Here is a 19,709-nt window from a genome sequence, read left to right as displayed (position 1 = left end):
CACACACAAACATATACACAAACACATATAAACACACACCCATATATTACACAAACACACACATAAACACATATACACACACACATATACACACACACATATACACACACACACACACACACACATGTACACAAACACACCCATATATACACAAACATATATACACACACACATATATACACAAACACACACACACATATACACAAACACACACGTATACAAAAACACACACAAACATATACACACAAACCTATACACATATGCACAAACACACCCATATATACACAAACACACACACACATACACACACACATATGCATACATATACACATATGCACAAACACACCCATATATACACAAACACACACATATACACACACATATACATATACAAAAACACACAAACATATACACACAAACATATGCACAAACACACCCACATACACAAACACACACACACATAAACACACACACAAACATATACACAAACACACATATACACACAAACATATACACAAACACATGTACACAAACAAACCCACATATACACAAACATATACATATATACACAAACACATCCATATATACACACACACACATATACACAAACACACCCATATATACACAAACACACACACATAAACACACCAAAAAAGCACACACACATATACACACAAACATATGTACACAAACACACCCATATATACACAAACACATACACAAACCCACACATATACAAAAACACACACACAAACATATACACAAACACACCCATATATACACACACAGAAATATACACAAACACAAAAATATACACAAACATATACACACAAATACACCCATATATACACTCACACATAAACACACACACATATACACAAACACAGACACACACACACACACACACACACACACACTTACCTTTAGCGGAGCGCAGACTTCTCGCGACGGGTGCCTTCCACTTCATCTCCTTGCATCTCCTGCGCATGCGCCGAGATGCGCGTTCATGAGTAAATGACATCCTCTGCTCCGGACGCAGAGGATGTCATTACGCATGCGCGGCCACCGCTAAAGGTAAATAGCGGTGGCCGGGAACCTAGGCAACGAGCAGGATACAAAGAGGGACCGACCGCAACTTCAATCAACGATATCAAGAAAACGACATCGCTGGACGACGGACAGGTAATTAGAATTCTTCTTATTTTTACATGGGGGAGCTAACTAGCACCATTTATCAACTTGGGACAACCCCTTTAATTATTAGTTTTTCAATTAAACTCATGGATGGTATTGTGTCTTAGGGCTCTTTGAATCATTGTAATCAATCTCAGACACCTGTGATAATTAGTTTGCCAGGTGTGCCCAATCAGAGGAAAACTACTTAAGAAGGACGTTCCACATTATTAAGCAGGCCACAGGTTTCAAGCAATATGAGAAAGAAAAAGGATCTCTCTGCTGCCGAAAAGCGTGAAATAGTGCAATACCTTGGACAAGGTATGAAAACATTGGATTTTTCAAGAAAACTTAAGCGTGATCCTCGTACCGTGAAAAGATTTGTGGCTGATTCAGAGCACAGACGGGTTCGTTCAGATAAAGGCATAATGAGGAAGGTTTCTGCCAGACAAATTAATAGGATTAGGAGAAGAGCTTCTAAAATGCCATTGCAAAGCAGCAAACAGGTATTTGAAGCCGCTGGTGCCTCTGGAGTCCCACGAACCTCAAGGTGTAGGATCCTCCAGAGGTTTGCAAGTGTGCATAAAGCTATTATTCGTCCACCCCTAAACAATGCTCACAAGCAGAAACGGTTGCAGTGGGCTAAGAAATACATGAAGACTAATTTTCGAACCGTGTTGTTTACTGATAAGTGCCGTGCAACCCTGGATGGTCCAGATGGATGGAGTAGTGGATGGTTGGTGAATGGCCACCATGTCCCAACAAGGCTGCGACGTCAGCAAGGAGGTGGCGGAGTCATGTTTTGGGCTGGAATCATGGGGAGAGAGCTGGTAGGCCCCTTTAGGGTCCCTGACGGTGTGAAAATGACCTTTGCAAAGTACATAGAGTTTATGACTGACCACTTTCTTCCGTGGTACAAAAAGAAGAACCGTGCCTTCCGTAGCAAAATTATCTTCATGCATGACAATGCACCATCTCATGCTGCAAAGAATACCTCTGTGTCATTGGCTGCTATGGGCATAAAAAGGAGAGAAACTCATGGTGTGGCCCCATGTTCCCCTGACCTCAACCCTATTGAGAACCTTTGGAGCATTCTCAAGCAAAATATCTATGAGGGTGGGAGGCAGTTCACATCAAAACAGAAGCTCTGGGAGGCTATTCTGACATCCTGCAAAGATATTCAAGCAGAAACTGTCCAAATACTCACAAATTCAATGGATGCAAGAATTGTGAAGGTGATATCAAAGAAGGGGTCCTATGTTAACATGTAGCTTGGCCTATTAAGGTTTTTTTGATTGAAAGAGCTTTTGACTTCTGTAAATATGACCTCCTGATGCGGCAAATTCAACAAATTACCATTTTAGTTCTCTTTACAACCTTTAAAATGTTTTGATCTCTGTTGTGCATAATAATGTGAAAACGTGCATTTTGAGTTTTTACTTCTAAAAAAAAAATCTGTTATCATTAGGAGATTTGTTAAATAAAATTCACATTATACTCCAACGGTTGATGGCTTGAAGATTATACAGACTGTCATTTCCATCGACTATTTAGGAAAATCAGCGAAAAATAACATTTGCATAATAATTTGGAACGCGGTGTAGGTAGTGCAATGTATTAGATCAAGCAAACAGTTGGATTTTCAAGTCCCTTAATGGGACTAAAGAAAAGTGTTAAAAAAAAAGTGTAAAAAAAGTTAATAAAAAGTTAAAATAAAAAGTTATAAAAAATACAATAAAAGTTTGAAGTAATAAAATAAAACACAATCTCCCCCTTTTTCCCTTATCAAGTCATTTATTATTGAAAAAAATAATAAACCATACATATTTGGTATCGCTGCGACCGTAACGACCTGAACTATAAAAATATTATGTTATTTATCCCGCACAGTAAACGCCGTTAAAAAACAAACAATACTGCCATTATTGCAATTTTTTTTGGTCACTTTGTCTTCCAAAAATTGAAATAAAAAGTGATCAAGAAGTTGCATGTATCCAAAAATGGTACCTATAAAAACAATATACGCCGGAATCGTACTGACCCGCAGAGTAAAGGTAGCATGTAGTTTATAACGCATGGTGAACGCTGTATTAAAAAAAAAAAAAAAAAAAAAGACTAAAAAACTATAGCAGAATTGCTGTTTTTATCCTTTTTTTGGGAGGCAAGGTGGCTGAAAAGTGATCAAAAAAAGTCGCATTTACCACAAAATGGTACCAATAATAACTACAGCTCGTCCCGCAAAAAAAACAGCCCTCATACCACTACGTCGATGAAAAAATAAAATAAGTTAAGGCTCCAATAAGTCAGGAAAGAAAAATATCCAGTTGTGCAGCCCGAGGGGAACATTTCTTCTGTTTCAAGAGGCGAATTAACAAGGCACTAAAATTAGGGAACCAGGAAGGGGAAGGCCCAAACATATCTGCTGGAAACTAGAGTGCCCATTTTATACCAGGACAACACCTCCCAGCAAAATTCCTCAAACTGCAAAGGTGCGGAGTGTGGTCCAAAAGGGGGATAAGAAAGGACATTTATCAGTGCGACAACGGCCTGCGCAGCAAGAATTGTGTCACAGCGTAACACACATCTATAGATTATTTGATAATTTTTTTTACCTTATTATTATACCACCTGACTATGCCCCTGATGTACTCTGCCCAGCTCACATATGCCCCACATTATAAACGTTAACACCAGTAAAACTCAAAACAAAACTATTACCAAGCAAAATCCACGCTCCAAAAGCCAAATGGCGCCCCCCCTCCCTTCTGAGCCCTACAGTGTGCCCAAACAGCTGTTTACATCCACATATATGGCATCACCATACCCGGGAGAACCCTTTTAACAATTTTTGGTGTGTGTGTGTGTCCAGTGGCACAAGCTGGGCCTGACATATTTGCCACTGAATTGGCATATCTATGGAAAATTTTTAATTTGCACCTTCCGCAGCGCAATCATTTATGGAAAAGACCTGTGGGGTGAAAATGCTCACTACACCCCTTAATAAATGCCTTGAGGGGTGCAGTTAAAAAAATGGGGTCACTTCTCAGGGGTTTCTTTTATTATTTCACATCAGAGCCTCTGCAATTGTGAACCAATACTTTGTAAATCGCCAAATTAGGCCTCAATTTTACATGGTGCTCTTTCACTCCTGAGCCCTGTCGAATGTCCAGGCAAAAGATTAGGGCCACATGTAGGGGGGTTTCTAAAACCGGGAAACACAGCATAATAATTAGAGTGCTGTCTTGTTATGGTGGCACAAGCTGGGCACCACATATTGGCATATCTATGGAAAAATCCAATTTTCACTCCGGCAGAAATAAGTGTGCAATCGGTGCTGCAAACACCTGAGGGGTTAACATGCTCACTACACACCTAGGTGAATACCTTGAGGGGTGTTTCCAAAATGCGGTCACTTCTGGGGGGATCCACTGTTTTGGTCCCATGGGACTTTGCAAATGCGACATAGCGCCCAGAAACCAAATGCAGCAAAATCTGTACGGGGACAAAAGCAAATGGCGCTCGTTCCCTTCTGAGCCCTACTGTGTGCCCAAACAGCAGTTTATGACCACATGTGTGGTCTTGCCGTACTCGGGAGAATTTGCTTTACAAGTGTTGGGGATTCATTTTTTCCTTTATTTGTTGAGAAAAATTTTGAGCTAAAACTACGTCTTTTTTTTAATTTTCACTGCCCAATTCTAATAAAATCTATGAAACACCTGTGGGGTCAAAATGCTCACTACACCCCTAGATGGATTCCTCAAGGGGTGTCGTTTTCTCAATGGAGTCACTTGTTTAGCGTTTTCACTGTTTTGGTCCCTTAAGGGCTTTGCAAATGTAACATGGCCTCCACAAACCATTCCTACTGTATTTGAGCTCCAAAAGCCAAAATGACTATCTTTCCATTCTAAGCTCCGCCGTGTGTCTAAACAGCCGTTTATTACCACATGTGGGGTATGGTTTTACTTGGTAGAAATTGTTTTAGAAATGTTGCGGTGCTTTTTCTCCTTTAGTCCTTGTGTTAATTAGAAAAAAATTAGCTAAACCTACATTTTCTTTGAAAGAAAGTAGATTTTCATTTTCACGGCCCACTTTCAATAATTTCTGCAAAAAACCTGCGCGGTCAAAATGCTCACTATACCTAGATAATTTCCTCAAGGGGTGTAGTTTCCCAAATGGGGTCACTTTTGGGGGATTTCCACTGTTTTGGCACCGCAAGAGCCCTTAAACCGGACATGGTGCTTAAAATATTTTCTAATAAAAAGGAGGCCCAAAATCCACTAGGTGCTCCTTCTGAGGCCGGTGCATCAGTCCATTAGCACACTAGGGCCAAATGTGGGATATTTCTAAAAACAACAGAATCTGGACAATACATGAGTATTGAGTTGCATTTCTCTGGTAAAACCTTCTGTGTTACAAAAAAAAATAGATTAAAAACGAATTTCTGTAAAAAAAAAATTAAATTTGAACATTTTCACCTCCACTTTGCTTTCATTCCTGTGAAACGTCTAACGGGTTAAGAAACTTTCTAAATGCGGTTTTGAATACTTTGAGGGGTGACGTTTTTAAAATGGGGTGACTTATTGGGAGTTTCTAATATATAAGGCCCTAAAAGCCGCTTCACAACTGAACTGGCCCTTGTAAAAATAGCCTTTTGAAATTTTCTTGAAAATGTGAGAAATTGCTGCTAAAGTTCTAAGCCTTGTAATATCCTAGAAAAAATAAAAGGGATGTTCAAAAAACGATGTCAATCTAAAGTAGACATATGGGAGATGTTAATTAGCATCAATTTTGTGTGGTATTACTATCTGTCTTACAAGCAGATACATTTAAATTTAGAAAAATGCTAATTTTTGCAATTTTTCACTAATAAATATTGACTTTATCGACTACATTTTTCCACTATCATAAAGTACAATAAGTCACGAGAAAACAATCTCAGAATTGCTTTGATAGGTAAAAGCATTCCCAAGTTATTACCACATAAAGTGACACGTCAGATTTGAAAAAATGGGTCTGGCCCTGAAGGCCAAAATGAGTTTGGTCCTCAAGGGGTTAAGGTCCCCTTCACATCTAACGCTCTGTCTGGCGACTCTGGCCCTAGAGAAGCTACTGACGTCTGTCTATATATGGAAAGTGATGCCAGGAGCTTCTCCAGGGCCAGAGTCCTTGGGCAGAGCACCTCCTGAGGACAGTGGTGCTTCCTGCGGCCCTGTGTAGGAAACTCCAGTGACATAATGGTCCATATATGGACAACTGTCCATACACTGACGAACGCAATACACTGCAATACAGACATATTGCAGTGTATTATAAAAGCAATCAAACTATCGCATAGTAAAGTCCCAAAGAGGGACTGAAAAAATAAGAGAATAGATCAATAAAGTTTCAAACAATAATAAAAAATCCCAAGTAAAAAAAAAAACATGAAACACCATTACCTTTAACCCCTTCCCTCTTTGGCCACTTTTGACCTTCCTGACAAGAGCCTAATTTTTCAAATCTGACATGTTTCACTTTATGTGGTAATAACTTCGGAATGCTTTCACCAATCCAAGCGATTCTGAGATTGTTTTCTCGTGACACATTGTACTTTATGCTACTGGCAAAATTTGCTCGATATGTTCAGTATTTAATTGTGAAAACAATTTTAGCGAAAAATTGAATTTTTTTCAATTTAAATGTATCTGCTTGTAAGACAGGCAGGTATAACACACAAAATTGTTGCTAACTAACATCCCACATATGTCTACATTAGATTGGCATCGTTTTTTGAACATCCTTTTATTTTTCTAGGACGTTACAAGGCTTTGAACTTTAGCAGCAATTTCTCACATTTGCAAGAAAATTTCAAAAGGCTATTTTTACAGGGGCCAGTTCAGTTGTGCAGTGGCTTTGAGGGCCTTATATATTAGAAATCCCCAAAAAGTCACCCCATTTTAAAAACTACACCCCTCAAAGTATTCAAAACAGCATTTAGAAAATTTCTTAACCCTTTAGACGTTTCACTGGAATTAAAGCAAAGTAGAGGTGAGATTTACAAATTTCATATTTTTTGGCAGAAATAAATTTTTAATCCAATTTTTGTTTAGAACACAAAGTTTTACCAGAGAAATGCAACTCAATATTTATTGCCCAGGTTCTGCAGTTTTAGGAAATATCCCACATGTGGCCCTAGCGTGCTACTGGACTGAAGCACCGGCCTCAGAAGCAAAGGAGCACCTAGTGGATTTTGGGGCCTTATTTTTATTAGAATATATTTTAGGCACCATGTCAGGTTTGAAGGGCTCTTGCGGTGCCAAAACAGTGGAAATCCCCCAAAAGTGACCACATTTTAGAAACTACACACAGCAAGGAAATTATCTAGGGGTATCCGCCGCCGGGCGGGTCTTGACCGGCTTCCAAGCTAGGCAGACCGGGAGGCCAGTATTAGGCCTCCGGTTGCCATTGCAGCCACCGGAACCCCGGCAATTTCATTGTTGGGGTTCCGATGAGCTGCAAAAACCTTAAATGTAGCGATTGCGTTTGAACGCTGCATTGAAGGGGTTAATGGCGGGGATCGAAGCTAATTTCGGTCCCCGACATTACAGCCGAAAGTCAGCTGTAAGATACCGCTGAGATCCGGTGATGAGGGCACCGGCTCAGCTTCTGAGCCGGTGCCAAACATTTGGCGTATGGATACGGCAATTTGCGGGAAGTCATGGCTTTCCATGGCGTACCCATATGGCAAATGTCGGGGGGGGGGGGGTTAAAAGATGCCTTGCTATAAAAAAAAAAACTAGGACAAATCTACACATAATTGATATAGCGTATGTAACAATGTAAACTATAACTGTTATGCTATTTAACCCTCATCAAAAACGCTGTAAAATATCAAATCAAGAACAACGTCTAAATTGCGGTTTTCTGTTCATCCTGTATATACCCCAAAACGGTTCCAATAAAAATGACAAGTCGTCCCGCAAAAAGTAATCCATCATACAGCTACATAATCGGAAAAATGTAAATGTTACGGCTCTTAAAATATAGCGACAACAAATACTTTTGTTTTTTTAAGTGTTTTTAGTGTGCAAAAGTTGTGTAACCTAAAAAATAAATAAAAAAAAATATATATATATATAAATTTGGTATTGCCATAAACGTAACGACCTGCAGAATAAAATTATGTTATTTATACCACATGGTAAACTGTAAATTTAAGAGAATGGCTGTTTTTTTCCCATTAATAGCCCCCCCAAAAAAAATCATTTAATAAAAGTTTCATCAATAAATTACATGAACCCCAAAATAGTGAAATGAAAAAATACAACTTGTTCTGCTGTCTACGAAAAAAATAAAATAAAAGATATGGCATTTGAAATGAGACAATGAAAAAAACTGAAAAAAATCCCCAAATAGTCAGGTTACCAAAGGGTTAAAGAGATTGGGTGTCCCTTATGAAACAGTACTGTGTACAGAGAAATTAGGGCTTGTCCACACACAACGGAATTGCTGCAGAAAATTTTTGCAGCAATTCCTTTGAAAGTCAAAGGCTTTCCGCTGCGGCAAGAACGCACCATTTCCTGCGTTTTTTTACGGCTGAAAATGGTGCGTAAATTGCTGTGTTTTTCCCAATGTTAGGAGATGGAGACATCTATGAAAAACGTAGCAATTCTGGCCACTTTCTGTAGCAGGAATTAAAATGCTGCAGTCCGAAAAATATGCACCGCATGTAAACTTCGGCTCGGAAATTTAACACAGCGTGTGGATGAGATTCGTTAAATCTCATCCACTATACTGCTACTGTATTCTGCTGCGTTTTTAACGGCTGAAATTCCAGCCGGGAAAAAATCCGGCAATTCCGGAGCGTGTGGACCAGCCCTTACAATTCTGGAACTGCTTTTCTTAGAACTCTGTTCCTCTGTTATTCTTATAAGATAAGCTTGAATAAAATAACAACTAGATGTTATAAGTTTGGGTTTTGTCCCTACACGAACTGACAATGTCCAATCAACTTAAATGTGATCGATATTAGGTGGATCCTGCGTGTCAAAGACATGCAGAACCCGCTCTCAGCCGAGCAGTCAGTCCAGCTAAACTGACGGACTCAAAAACACAAAATAAACATTGATTTAGTTAAACAAAATACATTTCAAAAGTGTACATAACCTTTAAGTGGGGTGAGGCTTTAATTTTGCGAACAAGCTACTCTTCAAATTTCTACTGACACCTATGGGTTATTGGTAGCATACTGATTCAAAACAAGTGTTTCAGATGTTCTTACCAGTCTGGAGACTGTGGAGACATAGTAGAGATCTGCTGTAAAAGGACAGGCCAACAGCTGGGTCTGTTTTCAAGCATGGTGATAAATGGATGTGGAGGATTCCTAAAAATAAAAAAAATGTAAAAAAATTAAAAGGTTATTAAATGAAAAAAACTGTTGATTTGCCACATGTGCATTTAGTTTGTTGCATTTACAGCTCCAATTAACCATTTCGTGTGAATTTTATCCTAGCAAATAAAAAAAATGACTGCAGATACTATATTCAGCTTTGGTGCAGAAATCTTTGTTCCCTTGAACCTTTCTGGTGAACCACAATCGTTCCAACGGGTGTTCGAATAATATTCTGGTGGAAAACAAAAATCCTTTCCCTGTAGACCTGTCCATAAATTACAGACCACCATTTACAGTATATGCTGTTTATTGCCGGCCCACCTGAATGCTTCAGTAGTTGCAGGCTCTCCGAAATGTACACTGTAGGGAAGAATTTCTCATTCTGTAATTGCCTACATAAAAAGTACCTCATCATGTTATTCCCTCCAGTGGTACTTCATTTTAACCCTTTCACGCCGCAGCCCTTTTTCAGATTTTCATTTTCGTTTTTCCCTCCCCACCTTCCAAAGGCCATAACACCTTTATTTTTCCGTCGATATAGTCCTATGAGGGCTTGATTTTTGCGGGACAAGTTGTAGTTTTTCGTAGCACCATTTACTTTGCCATATAATGTACTAGGAAACGGGGAAAAAATTATTTGTGGGGTAGAAAATGAAAAAAACAGCGATTCCACCATGGTTTTTTGCGCGCCATTTTTACGGCATTCACTGTACAATTAAAACAACATGTTAATTTTATCCTATGGGTCAATACGATTACGCCGATACCAAATATATATAGTTTTTTCTATATTTTACTACTTTTACAAGTAAAAACCTAAGTATAAAAAAGAAAATGTATTTTGTTTCGCCAAATTCCGAGAGCCGTAACTTCTTTCTTTTTCCGTTGATTAAGTGGTATAAGGGCTTATTTTTTTGCGGGATAAGCTGTAGTTTTTAATAATACCATTTTGGTGTAAATGTGACGGTTTGATCACTTTTTATTTCATTTTTTGTGGGAGATGAGGTGACCAAAAAATTAACATTCTGGCGCATTTTTTTTTTTTTTATAGTTCAGACTTTTACGGACGCGGCGATACCAATTACGTTTATTTTATTTTTTGCTATGCTCTAGGGGAAAAATGGGGTTTTTTTTGTTTTTTTTACACAAAAAAAAAAAAAACAACACCAAAACTTTAACTCATTTTTACATTTTTTATTAGTCCCCCTAGGGGACTTCAACCAGCGATCGTTAGATCGCTTACACAATATACTGCAATACTAATGTATTGCAGCATATCGTGATTCTGACAGTCTCCTATGAAGCCCTGCCAGAGGCAGAGCTTCATAGGAGTACCAAGATGGCGGACCTGGGGGACTTAGTCAGACACCCAGGCAGCCGTGTGAACCAACGGCTCCCCCCGATCTCGCCGCGGGGGGGGCTGTTGAGACGTTACAGTGCTCGCCCCCCTGATTTTAGTCATTTAAATGCCGCGATCTCTATTGAACGCGTTATTTAACGGGTTAAACAAGCGGGATCGCGCTAAAGCGTGATCCCGCTCGTAACCGGAAGTGTCGGCTGTAACACACAGCCGACACACTCGCTCTATGGAGTAGACTCAGCCCGTGAGCCCGCTCCATACTCCCCCACCCGGCGTGCACCGTATATATACGGCAGATGTCGGGAAGGGGTTAAAGAGGCTGGATTCACACAAGCACATTACATCCGCCATGGACGGAAGGTATTTCGGCCGCAAGTCCCGGACCGAACACACTGCAGGGAGCCGGGCTCCTAGAATCATAGTTATGTACAACGCTAGGAGTCCCTGCCTCTCCATGGAACTACTGTCCCGTACTGAAAACATGATTAGGCAGGGACTCCTAGCATCGTACATAACTATGATGCTAGGAGCCCGGCTCCCTGCAGTGTGTTCGGTCCGGGACTTGCGGCCGAAATACGTTCCGTCCATTACGGACGTAATGTGCTCGTGTGAACCCAGACTTACTGTTGAGCAAATAAAAGGTTTATTCCTTCATTGTTTGCTTCCAGTGGGTTAAAATCTGTCCTGGTCGTGTGAAGGACACACAGGTGAATGTCTCGTTACATTTGTATTTCCACTACACTAGATACTTAATAAAACGTCACTATAATTCAACCAAAATAAAATTTAAATCTCAAAAAGGAACCCTTCACCAATAAACTGGTTCAAATTGATTGATTATCCCTTCCTGTGTTATATGGCAAGATCGAAGTGTATGTATTTCATAATATGGTGGCATTTTTGCACAGTACAGAACGCCATATTGATTGTCAGTAGCAGCAAGATATTGGTGTGCTTGCAGTACCCTCTTAAATAGAGTGAACCATTACTTCTGAATGGAGTGGATAAATCTCATTAAAAGAGACTAACATTCTATCCTTACTATGGCAATTCATAAATGGATGTATGCTTCTTACCATAAATGGGATTTGCAAACTCTGGTTTTCATAATCAAACAACAGAAGGGCACCGAAGGAAAGAGAACCTTTGATAGCGGATCTAAGTCAAGTTGTTGGATTCTCCTTTTCACTTCTACTTTTACTATGTCAGTAAGTGACACTTCGGTATATTGTTAACACTTTAGTTAGATCAAGATCAGACACACTCAGTAGTATGGAATTCCCCTCAGTAGCACATCCATCAATTCTGCCCACACATCTTATTGTGGTCATGGTGTTTATATAAGGTCCCTTCTTACAGACCTGGCATAGGCATGTCTAAGAGTTTTTTTGGGGTAACCCTTTTCTTGAAATCTCTGCTACAGATTATCACATTCAGATTTCAAATTGTTTTCATCTGTTCAATTTCTCCGGGCTGTTAGGTACTGCCCAATCGGTATACCTCTTTTCAGAGCCGCAGGATGCCAGCTTGTCCCAATGTCAAAAGTCATTTGTAGAAGTTGGCTTGTGATAAATACCAGTTTGGACATGGCCATCATAATCCACTAAAATTTTAAAAACAAGTAAATTTATGGATTTTTCTTGAAATTCAGATGTGAATTTCATCCCCAATTCATTGTTAACCCCTTCCCGCTGCGGCCACTTTTAACCTTCCTGACAGAGGCTTATTTTTCAAATCTGACATGTTTAACTTTTTGTGGTAATAACTTTGGAATGTTTTTACCTATCCAAGCGATTCTGAGATTGTTCATTGGACTTTATGTTACTGGTAAAATTTGGTTGATACAAATCAATTTATTTAAATCAATTTAAATGTATCGGCTTGTAAGACAAATAGTTATACCACAAAATAGTTGTTAAATCAATATTTCCCATATGTCTACTTGGCATCAGTTTTTGAACATCCTTTTATTTTTCTAGGATATTACAAAGCTTAGAACTTTAGCAGAAAAAAAGCCATCTTTACAGCGACCAGTTCAGTTGCAAAGTGGCTTTGAAAGTCCCATACAATACAAATCCTCATAAAATCACCCCATTTTAAAAACTGCACCCCTCAAAGTATTTAAAACAGCATTTAAAACGTTTCTTAACCTTTTGGGTGTTTCACAAGAATTAACCCAAAGCAGAGGGGAAATGTACAAATTTAATTTCTTTTTGCAAGAAGTACAGTAAAAAAATAGTGTACAACCATGTTAGCCAGAAACAAAATGCAATGTTAAATACTTCTGTGCCAAAAAAGACAAAAGTATATGGCTAACCATAAAAGTTCTATATGCGGCTTTCAGAGCACACAGGCCCCTTCTTCAGGCAGGTTTACAAATGAATGACTTAGAAAAAAGCACAACATTTAAGATGTTACACAAAGACAATTAGTACATGAGGGGATACATCATTAAGATAAGCCGGGGCCATAAAACTAAGGTTATAGGGGTGATGACTCAGGAGTTAAGGCATCTGGAGTCAGTCTGATGGTGGATGTGACGTGTGTCCATGTAGTGGCTCATAAATACTGGTGTTAGATTGAATTCCCGAAAAAAAATTCTGTTTTTAAAATGACCCTTCAGTATTAAGACCTTAACCCCTTAATGACCAGCCTATTTTAGACCTTAATGACCAAGCTATTTTTTATGTTTTTCAATCATCGCATTCCAAGAGCTATAACTTATTTATTTTTGCGTCGACATAGCTGTATAAGGTCTTGTTTTATGCGGGACAAAGTTGTATTTTTTATTAGCACCATTTTGAGGTACATATTATTTATTGATTAACTTTTATTAACTTTTTGGGGGGGGGGGGGGGGGGAATAGAAAAATATCTGAAATTTCGCCACTCTTTTTTGCGTCCTAAATCTACGCCGTTTACCGTGTGGTATAAATAACACAATAACTTTATTCAGCGGGTTGTTACGATTGCAACGATACCAACTTTGTATAGTTTTTGTATGTTTTACTACTTTTACACAGTAAAAACACTTTTTTTTCAAAATTATTTGTTTTTGTGTCTCCATATTTGAAGAGCCGTAACGTTTTTATTTTTTCGCCGATGAAGTTGTATGATGGTTTTTTTTTGCGGGACGACTTGTAGTTTTTATTGGTACCATTTTGGAGTAGATGCGACTTTTTGATCACTTTTTAAATCACATTTTTTTAAAGTCAGGATTCACAGAAAACAGCAATTTTTCCGTCGTTTTTTATTTAATTTTTTACATTAAGTAATGTAATAGCCTTAGTCGGGGTCATTACGGACACGGCAATACCAAATATGTGTAACTTTTTTACTTTATTTTGGTTTTTTAATAGTAAAGCAGTTTGTAAGGGGAAAAAGTGGGTTTTTCATTTTTTTTTTTATTAACCTTATTCAACTTTTTTTTTACTAGTCCCACTAGGGGACTTTAATATGCGATTCTGCGATCGCTATTATAATACAATGCAATACTTTTGTATTGCAGTGTATTACTGTCTGTCCATTTAAAACGGACAGGCATCTGCTAGGTCATGCCTGCGGCATGATCTAGCAGGCATTCATTACAGGCAGACCTGGGGGCCTTTATTAGGCCCCCGGCTGCCATCGGAGACACTGACACTCGGCGATCGTATCACCGGGTGTCAGTGGGATGAGAGGGAGCTCCCTCCCTCTCTCCAAAACCACTCAGATGCGGTGCTCGCTATTGAGCACCACATCTGAGGGGTTAAACGGGTGAGATCGATACTAATATCGATCTCACCCAGCAGAGCAGGGACGCCCCCAGCCCTCAGCTGCCTCTGGCAGCTGAGAGCAGGGATATTTGACAGCTCCCTGCTGTTTACTTATTCAGATGCCGCGACGTAAAAAGTCTATGGCATCGGAATAAGGCCCGTTAGTGACCGACGTAGAAACACTATGGGCCGGTCACTAACGGGTTAAAGAGGCTCTGTCACCAGATTATCAAATCCCTATCTCCTATTGCATGTGATCGGCGCTGCAATGTAGATAATAGTAACGTTTTTGTTTTTTTTAAACGATCATTTTTGGCCAAGTTATGAGCAATTTTATATTTATGCAAATGAGCCTTTCTAATGGACAACTGAGCGTGTTTTCTCTCATTTCCAACTGGGCGTGTATTGTGTTTGTAACATCTGGGCGTGTATACTTGTTTTACTAGCTGGGCGTTGTGAATAGAAGTGTATGATGCTGACATATGATGCTGACATACACTTCTATTCACAACGCCCAGCTAGTAAAACAAGTAAACACGCCCAGAGGTTACAAACACAATACACGCCCAGTAGGAAAGAAGAGAAAACACGCCCAGTTGTCCATTAGAAAGGCTCATTTGCATAAATATAAAATTGCTCATAACTTGGCCAAAAATGATCGTTTTTAAAAAATAAAAAAAAACGTTACGGTTATCTACATTGCAGCGCCGATCACATGCAATAGGAGATAGGGATTTGATAATCTTATGACAGAGCCTCTTTAAATCTGCCAACCTGTGGTCTGGTCCAGAGAAGTGTTTTCCCACGGGTGTATCCACCTCCTGTTTTATTGTATGTCTGAAGATTCATCCTGGTTTGTAGTTTTTGTATGGTTTCTCCAATGTAGATACCTTTATTGATGCACCTTGTACCCAGGATCATGTACACTACACTGGAGGATGTACAGGAGAACATGCCAGTGATTTTATAGTCCTGTTGCGTGTTTGGTAGGTGGATGGTGTTTTATGACAAGATGTTGGTACAGGTCTTGCATTTTCTACTGTTGCAAGGAAAAGTGCCAGTCTCTGATGGTGATGAGATGGCACTTCTGACCAGGAGATTCCTTAGATTTGGTGGCTGTTTGTATGCAAGGAGAGCTAAATCGGGGAATATTTCCTTTCGTTTATGGTCTTTGTGAAATATAGGTTGGAGAACAGCAGCAATTTTTCTCAAGACGTTCATTTGGGGGTTGTATATGACCACTAGGGGCACCCTGCTGTTGTCTTCCTTTTTGTATTCCAGAAGTTTGCACCTTGGAATTATCGTTGCAGTAGATTTACGAAAGAGGGTGGTTGTCAAATTATCCCTCTCCGTTTTAGTGATGGTTAGGTCTAAAAAGTTGTTTGACGTTGCATGTATCTCCGAAGTGAAGAATAGACCCAGTCCTTATATGTTCAATATACTGACAAATTTATTGAATTGATCAACAGAGTCCTTCCAGACAATCAAAATGTCATCTATATACCTTGCCCACAACACTCTTCCCTAAATCTACAGCAACAAATAGTCTCCTAGCATGGGACAGTCACCATCCAACTAGTCTGAAAAGGAGGATCCCCAAAGGACAGTATCTCAGACTTCGGAGAAATTGCTCGCATCTAGGGGACTACATGGACAAATCTAGACAATTGCAACAGAGGTTCCAAATAAGAGGCTATCCAGACAAAACACTCAGATATGCATATCACAATGCATTATCCAATAATAGAACCAACTTATAGGTTCCGAAAAAAATCAATGGAGGGGGAGGTAAAAGACCCGATCAGAATAGTGGGAACTTCCGATAATAGACATAGGGAGATCAGGACCATATTTAAAAAGTTTTGGGAGATTTTAACTGCTGACAAAGATCTTAACAAGGCAGTTGCCCCTTACCAACTGATCACATTTAGAAGGGGTAAGAACATTAAAGAGGCTCTGTCACCAGATTTTCAAACCCCTAAAACGAGCATTTTTGGCCAAGTTATGACCATTTTTATATTTATGCAAATGAGCCTTTCTTAAGTACAACTGGGCGTGTTTAAAGTTAAGTACAAGTGGGCGTGTATTGTGTGTGTACGTTTTTACTTGTTTTACTAGCTGGGCGTTGTGAATAGAAGTGTATGATGCTGACGAATCAGCATCAACCACTTCTCTTCGTCAACACCCAGCTTCTGGCAGTTCACAGACACACAGTGTGTTCTCGAGAGATCACGTTGTGACGTCACTTCCTGCCCCAGGTCCTGCATCGTGTCGGACGAGCGAGGACACATCGGCACCAGGCGACAGAGGCTACAGTTGATTCTGCAGTAGCATCAGCGTTTGCAGGTAAGTCGATGTAGCCTCTGTCGCCTGGTGCCGATGTGTCCTCGCTCGTCCGACACGATGCAGGATCTGGGGCAGGAAGTGACGTCACAGCGTGATCTCTCGAGAACACGCTGTGTGTCTGTGAACTGCCAGAAGCTGGGTGTTGACGAAGAGTAGTGGATGATGCTGATTCGTCAGCATCTTACACTTCTATTCACAACGCCCAGCTAGTAAAACAAGTAAAAACGCCCAGATGTACACACACAATAAACGCCCACTTGGACATAACTTTAAACACGCCCAGTTGTACTTAAGAAAGGCTCATTTGCATAAATATAAAAATGGTCATAACTTGGCCAAAAATGCTCGTTTTTGAAAAAAAAAAAAACGGTACTGCTATCTACATTGCAGTGCCGATCTGCTGCAATACGAGATAGGGGTTTGAAAATCTGGTGACAGAGCCTCTTTAAAGGATCGTTTAGTTCACAGTCAATTTACCGATTGCTCACCACTGATAGAACGGCTGTCCGATATACCAATGGGAACATTTAAATGTGAATCCTCCTAAGATGGCGTGTTCTGCCGACAACCGCGGCTAGCAATCTATGTCCACGCCACGCATGAATCGATGCTCCTAGTACATTGCGCACTTAGGCTGGGTTCACACGACCTATTTTCAGACGTAAACGAGGCGTATTATGCCTCGTTTTACGTCTGAAAATAGGGCTGCAATACGTCGGCAAACATCTGCCCATTCATTTGAATGGGTTTGCCGACGTACTGTGCAGACAACCTGTCATTTACGCGTCGTCGTTTGACAGCTGTCAAACGACGACGCGTAAATGAACTGCCTCGGCAAAAAAGTGCAGGGCACTTCTTTGCCACGTAATTTGAGCTGTTCTTCATTGAACTCAATGAAGCACAGCTCAAGATTTACGAGCGTCTCAGACGCCTCGTAAATTACGAGGAGCATTTACGTGTGAAACGAGGCAGCTGTAAACAGTCTGTCTTTTCACACGTAAATGCCTCTCATCGTGTGAACATACCCTTAGACTTCTAGTATGCTAGAAGGTCTAATAGATTAATTCTGCAGGCCCCTGAAGATTTAGTAAAGAAACGCGTAGGGCTGGTATTTGGTAGCCATATCGACAAGTGTGCTCCAACAGCACTGGAACTGCTCACTCTGTACCTGGTGCAGGTGATCAGGATTGCAGAGTTTACAGAAACAGCCCAGTGCTTACGGTTTTACAAGTGGGGTCATAGAGCTCTACTTGTATTATTAATACTGTAAAGGAAAAAATCTACTATTACACACATTATATATATATATATATATATATATATATATATATATATATATATATATATATACACATACTTCCATTAAAAAGAAATATAAAAATATCAAGCTATACAAAATATCAAAAAATAGCAAATAAGTTAGATACGTAATAGATGTGTAGATTTCCTTAATTTTTGTGAAACACACATAATACAGTCTATCAAATTACTTTAAATTAACAAGTGTCAATGTAAAGTGTGAAAGCACTAGACATATAATTATTGATACATCTGTATCATCCTTCAGTTCATGCAGATATACTGAATGAACCAAATATCAACAGTTATATGGTAACCGGGAATAACAATATCCCTAATGGGTAAAAGATTCAGTGAGAAATAAACTACATATTCTAGGGAGAATTAACAGGAAATTTACATTACTAGCAGCTCCATTCATCTTTCCCTCAACCTTGACCAGTCTCCCTGTCCCAGCCCCGGAAAAACACACCCACAGCATGATGCTGCCACCACCATGCTTCACTGTAGGGATGGTATGGGGCAGGTGATGAGCAATGACTGGTTTCCTCCAGACATGATGTTTAAAATTGAGGTTAAAAAGTTCAATCTCAGTTTCATCAGACCACAGAATCTGGTTTCTCTCAGTCGGAGTCCTTTAGGTGCTTTTTTGCAAACTCCAGGCAGTTTTTTACGGAGAGGCTTCATTCTGGCCAAGATGCCATAAAGCCCAGATTGGTGGAGTGCCGCAGTGATGATTGACCTACTAGAAGTTTCTCCCATCTGCACACAGGATCTTTGGATCTCAGCCAGAGTGACCATTGGGTTCTTGGTCACCTCTCTTACCAAGGCACTTCTCCCCCGATTACTTCGTTTGGTGGTGTGGCCAGCTCTAGGAAAAGTCCTGGTTGTTCCAAAAGTCTTCCATTTAAGAGTTATGGAGGCTACTGTGCTCTTGGGAACTTTCAGTGCAGCAGAAATGGTTTTGTACCCTTTACCAGATCTGTGCCTCCACACAAATCTGTCTCTGAGCTCTACAGGCAGTTCTTTCCTCCTCATGGCTTGGTTTTTGCTCTGATATGCATTGTCAGCTGTGAGACCTTAAATAGTCAGGGGTGTGTATTTCCCAATCATGTCTAATCAAATGAATTTACCACAGGTGGACCCCAATAAAAGGTGTAGAAACATTTCAAAGATGATCTAGAGAAATGGTAGGCCCTCATACTTATGACCATGCAAAATTTTGTTTTCACTTTGTCATTATGGGGTTATTGAGTGCAGAATGAAGGCGGAAAAACTAGATTTTTTTTCTTTTAGCACCCTTTAGACCTCAACATAACAAAATGTGAAAAAAAAGTGAAAGGGTCTGAAAACCTTCCAAATGCACTGTGTATATATACACTTATATCCTACTATATAATAAAGGA

The 19,709-nt window shown here is 39.7% G+C and overlaps 1 protein-coding gene across 4 annotated transcripts in view; it reads right to left on the bottom strand.

Annotated features, from left to right (window-relative positions):
* The window catches only part of FOCAD (focadhesin), a 407,831-nt gene that overhangs the window by 238,262 nt on the left and 149,860 nt on the right, over window positions 1–19,709 (bottom strand). For 3 of the 4 annotated variants that reach the window (XM_075825910.1, XM_075825919.1, XM_075825901.1), the window contains one exon: window positions 9,434–9,535. The exons of the other annotated variant lie outside the window; for it this stretch is intronic. In XM_075825910.1, the coding sequence (XP_075682025.1) occupies window positions 9,434–9,535 (102 nt within the window). The remainder of the gene's footprint in view (window positions 1–9,433; window positions 9,536–19,709) is intronic. 4 annotated transcript variants of the gene reach the window in all.

The sequence above is a fragment of the Rhinoderma darwinii genome, chromosome 1 (genome assembly GCF_050947455.1).
Source record: "Rhinoderma darwinii isolate aRhiDar2 chromosome 1, aRhiDar2.hap1, whole genome shotgun sequence".
Lineage (NCBI taxonomy): Eukaryota > Metazoa > Chordata > Amphibia > Anura > Rhinodermatidae > Rhinoderma > Rhinoderma darwinii.
The sequence above is the reverse complement of the archived record's forward strand: the minus strand, read 5'-3'. Positions and strand labels throughout refer to the sequence as shown.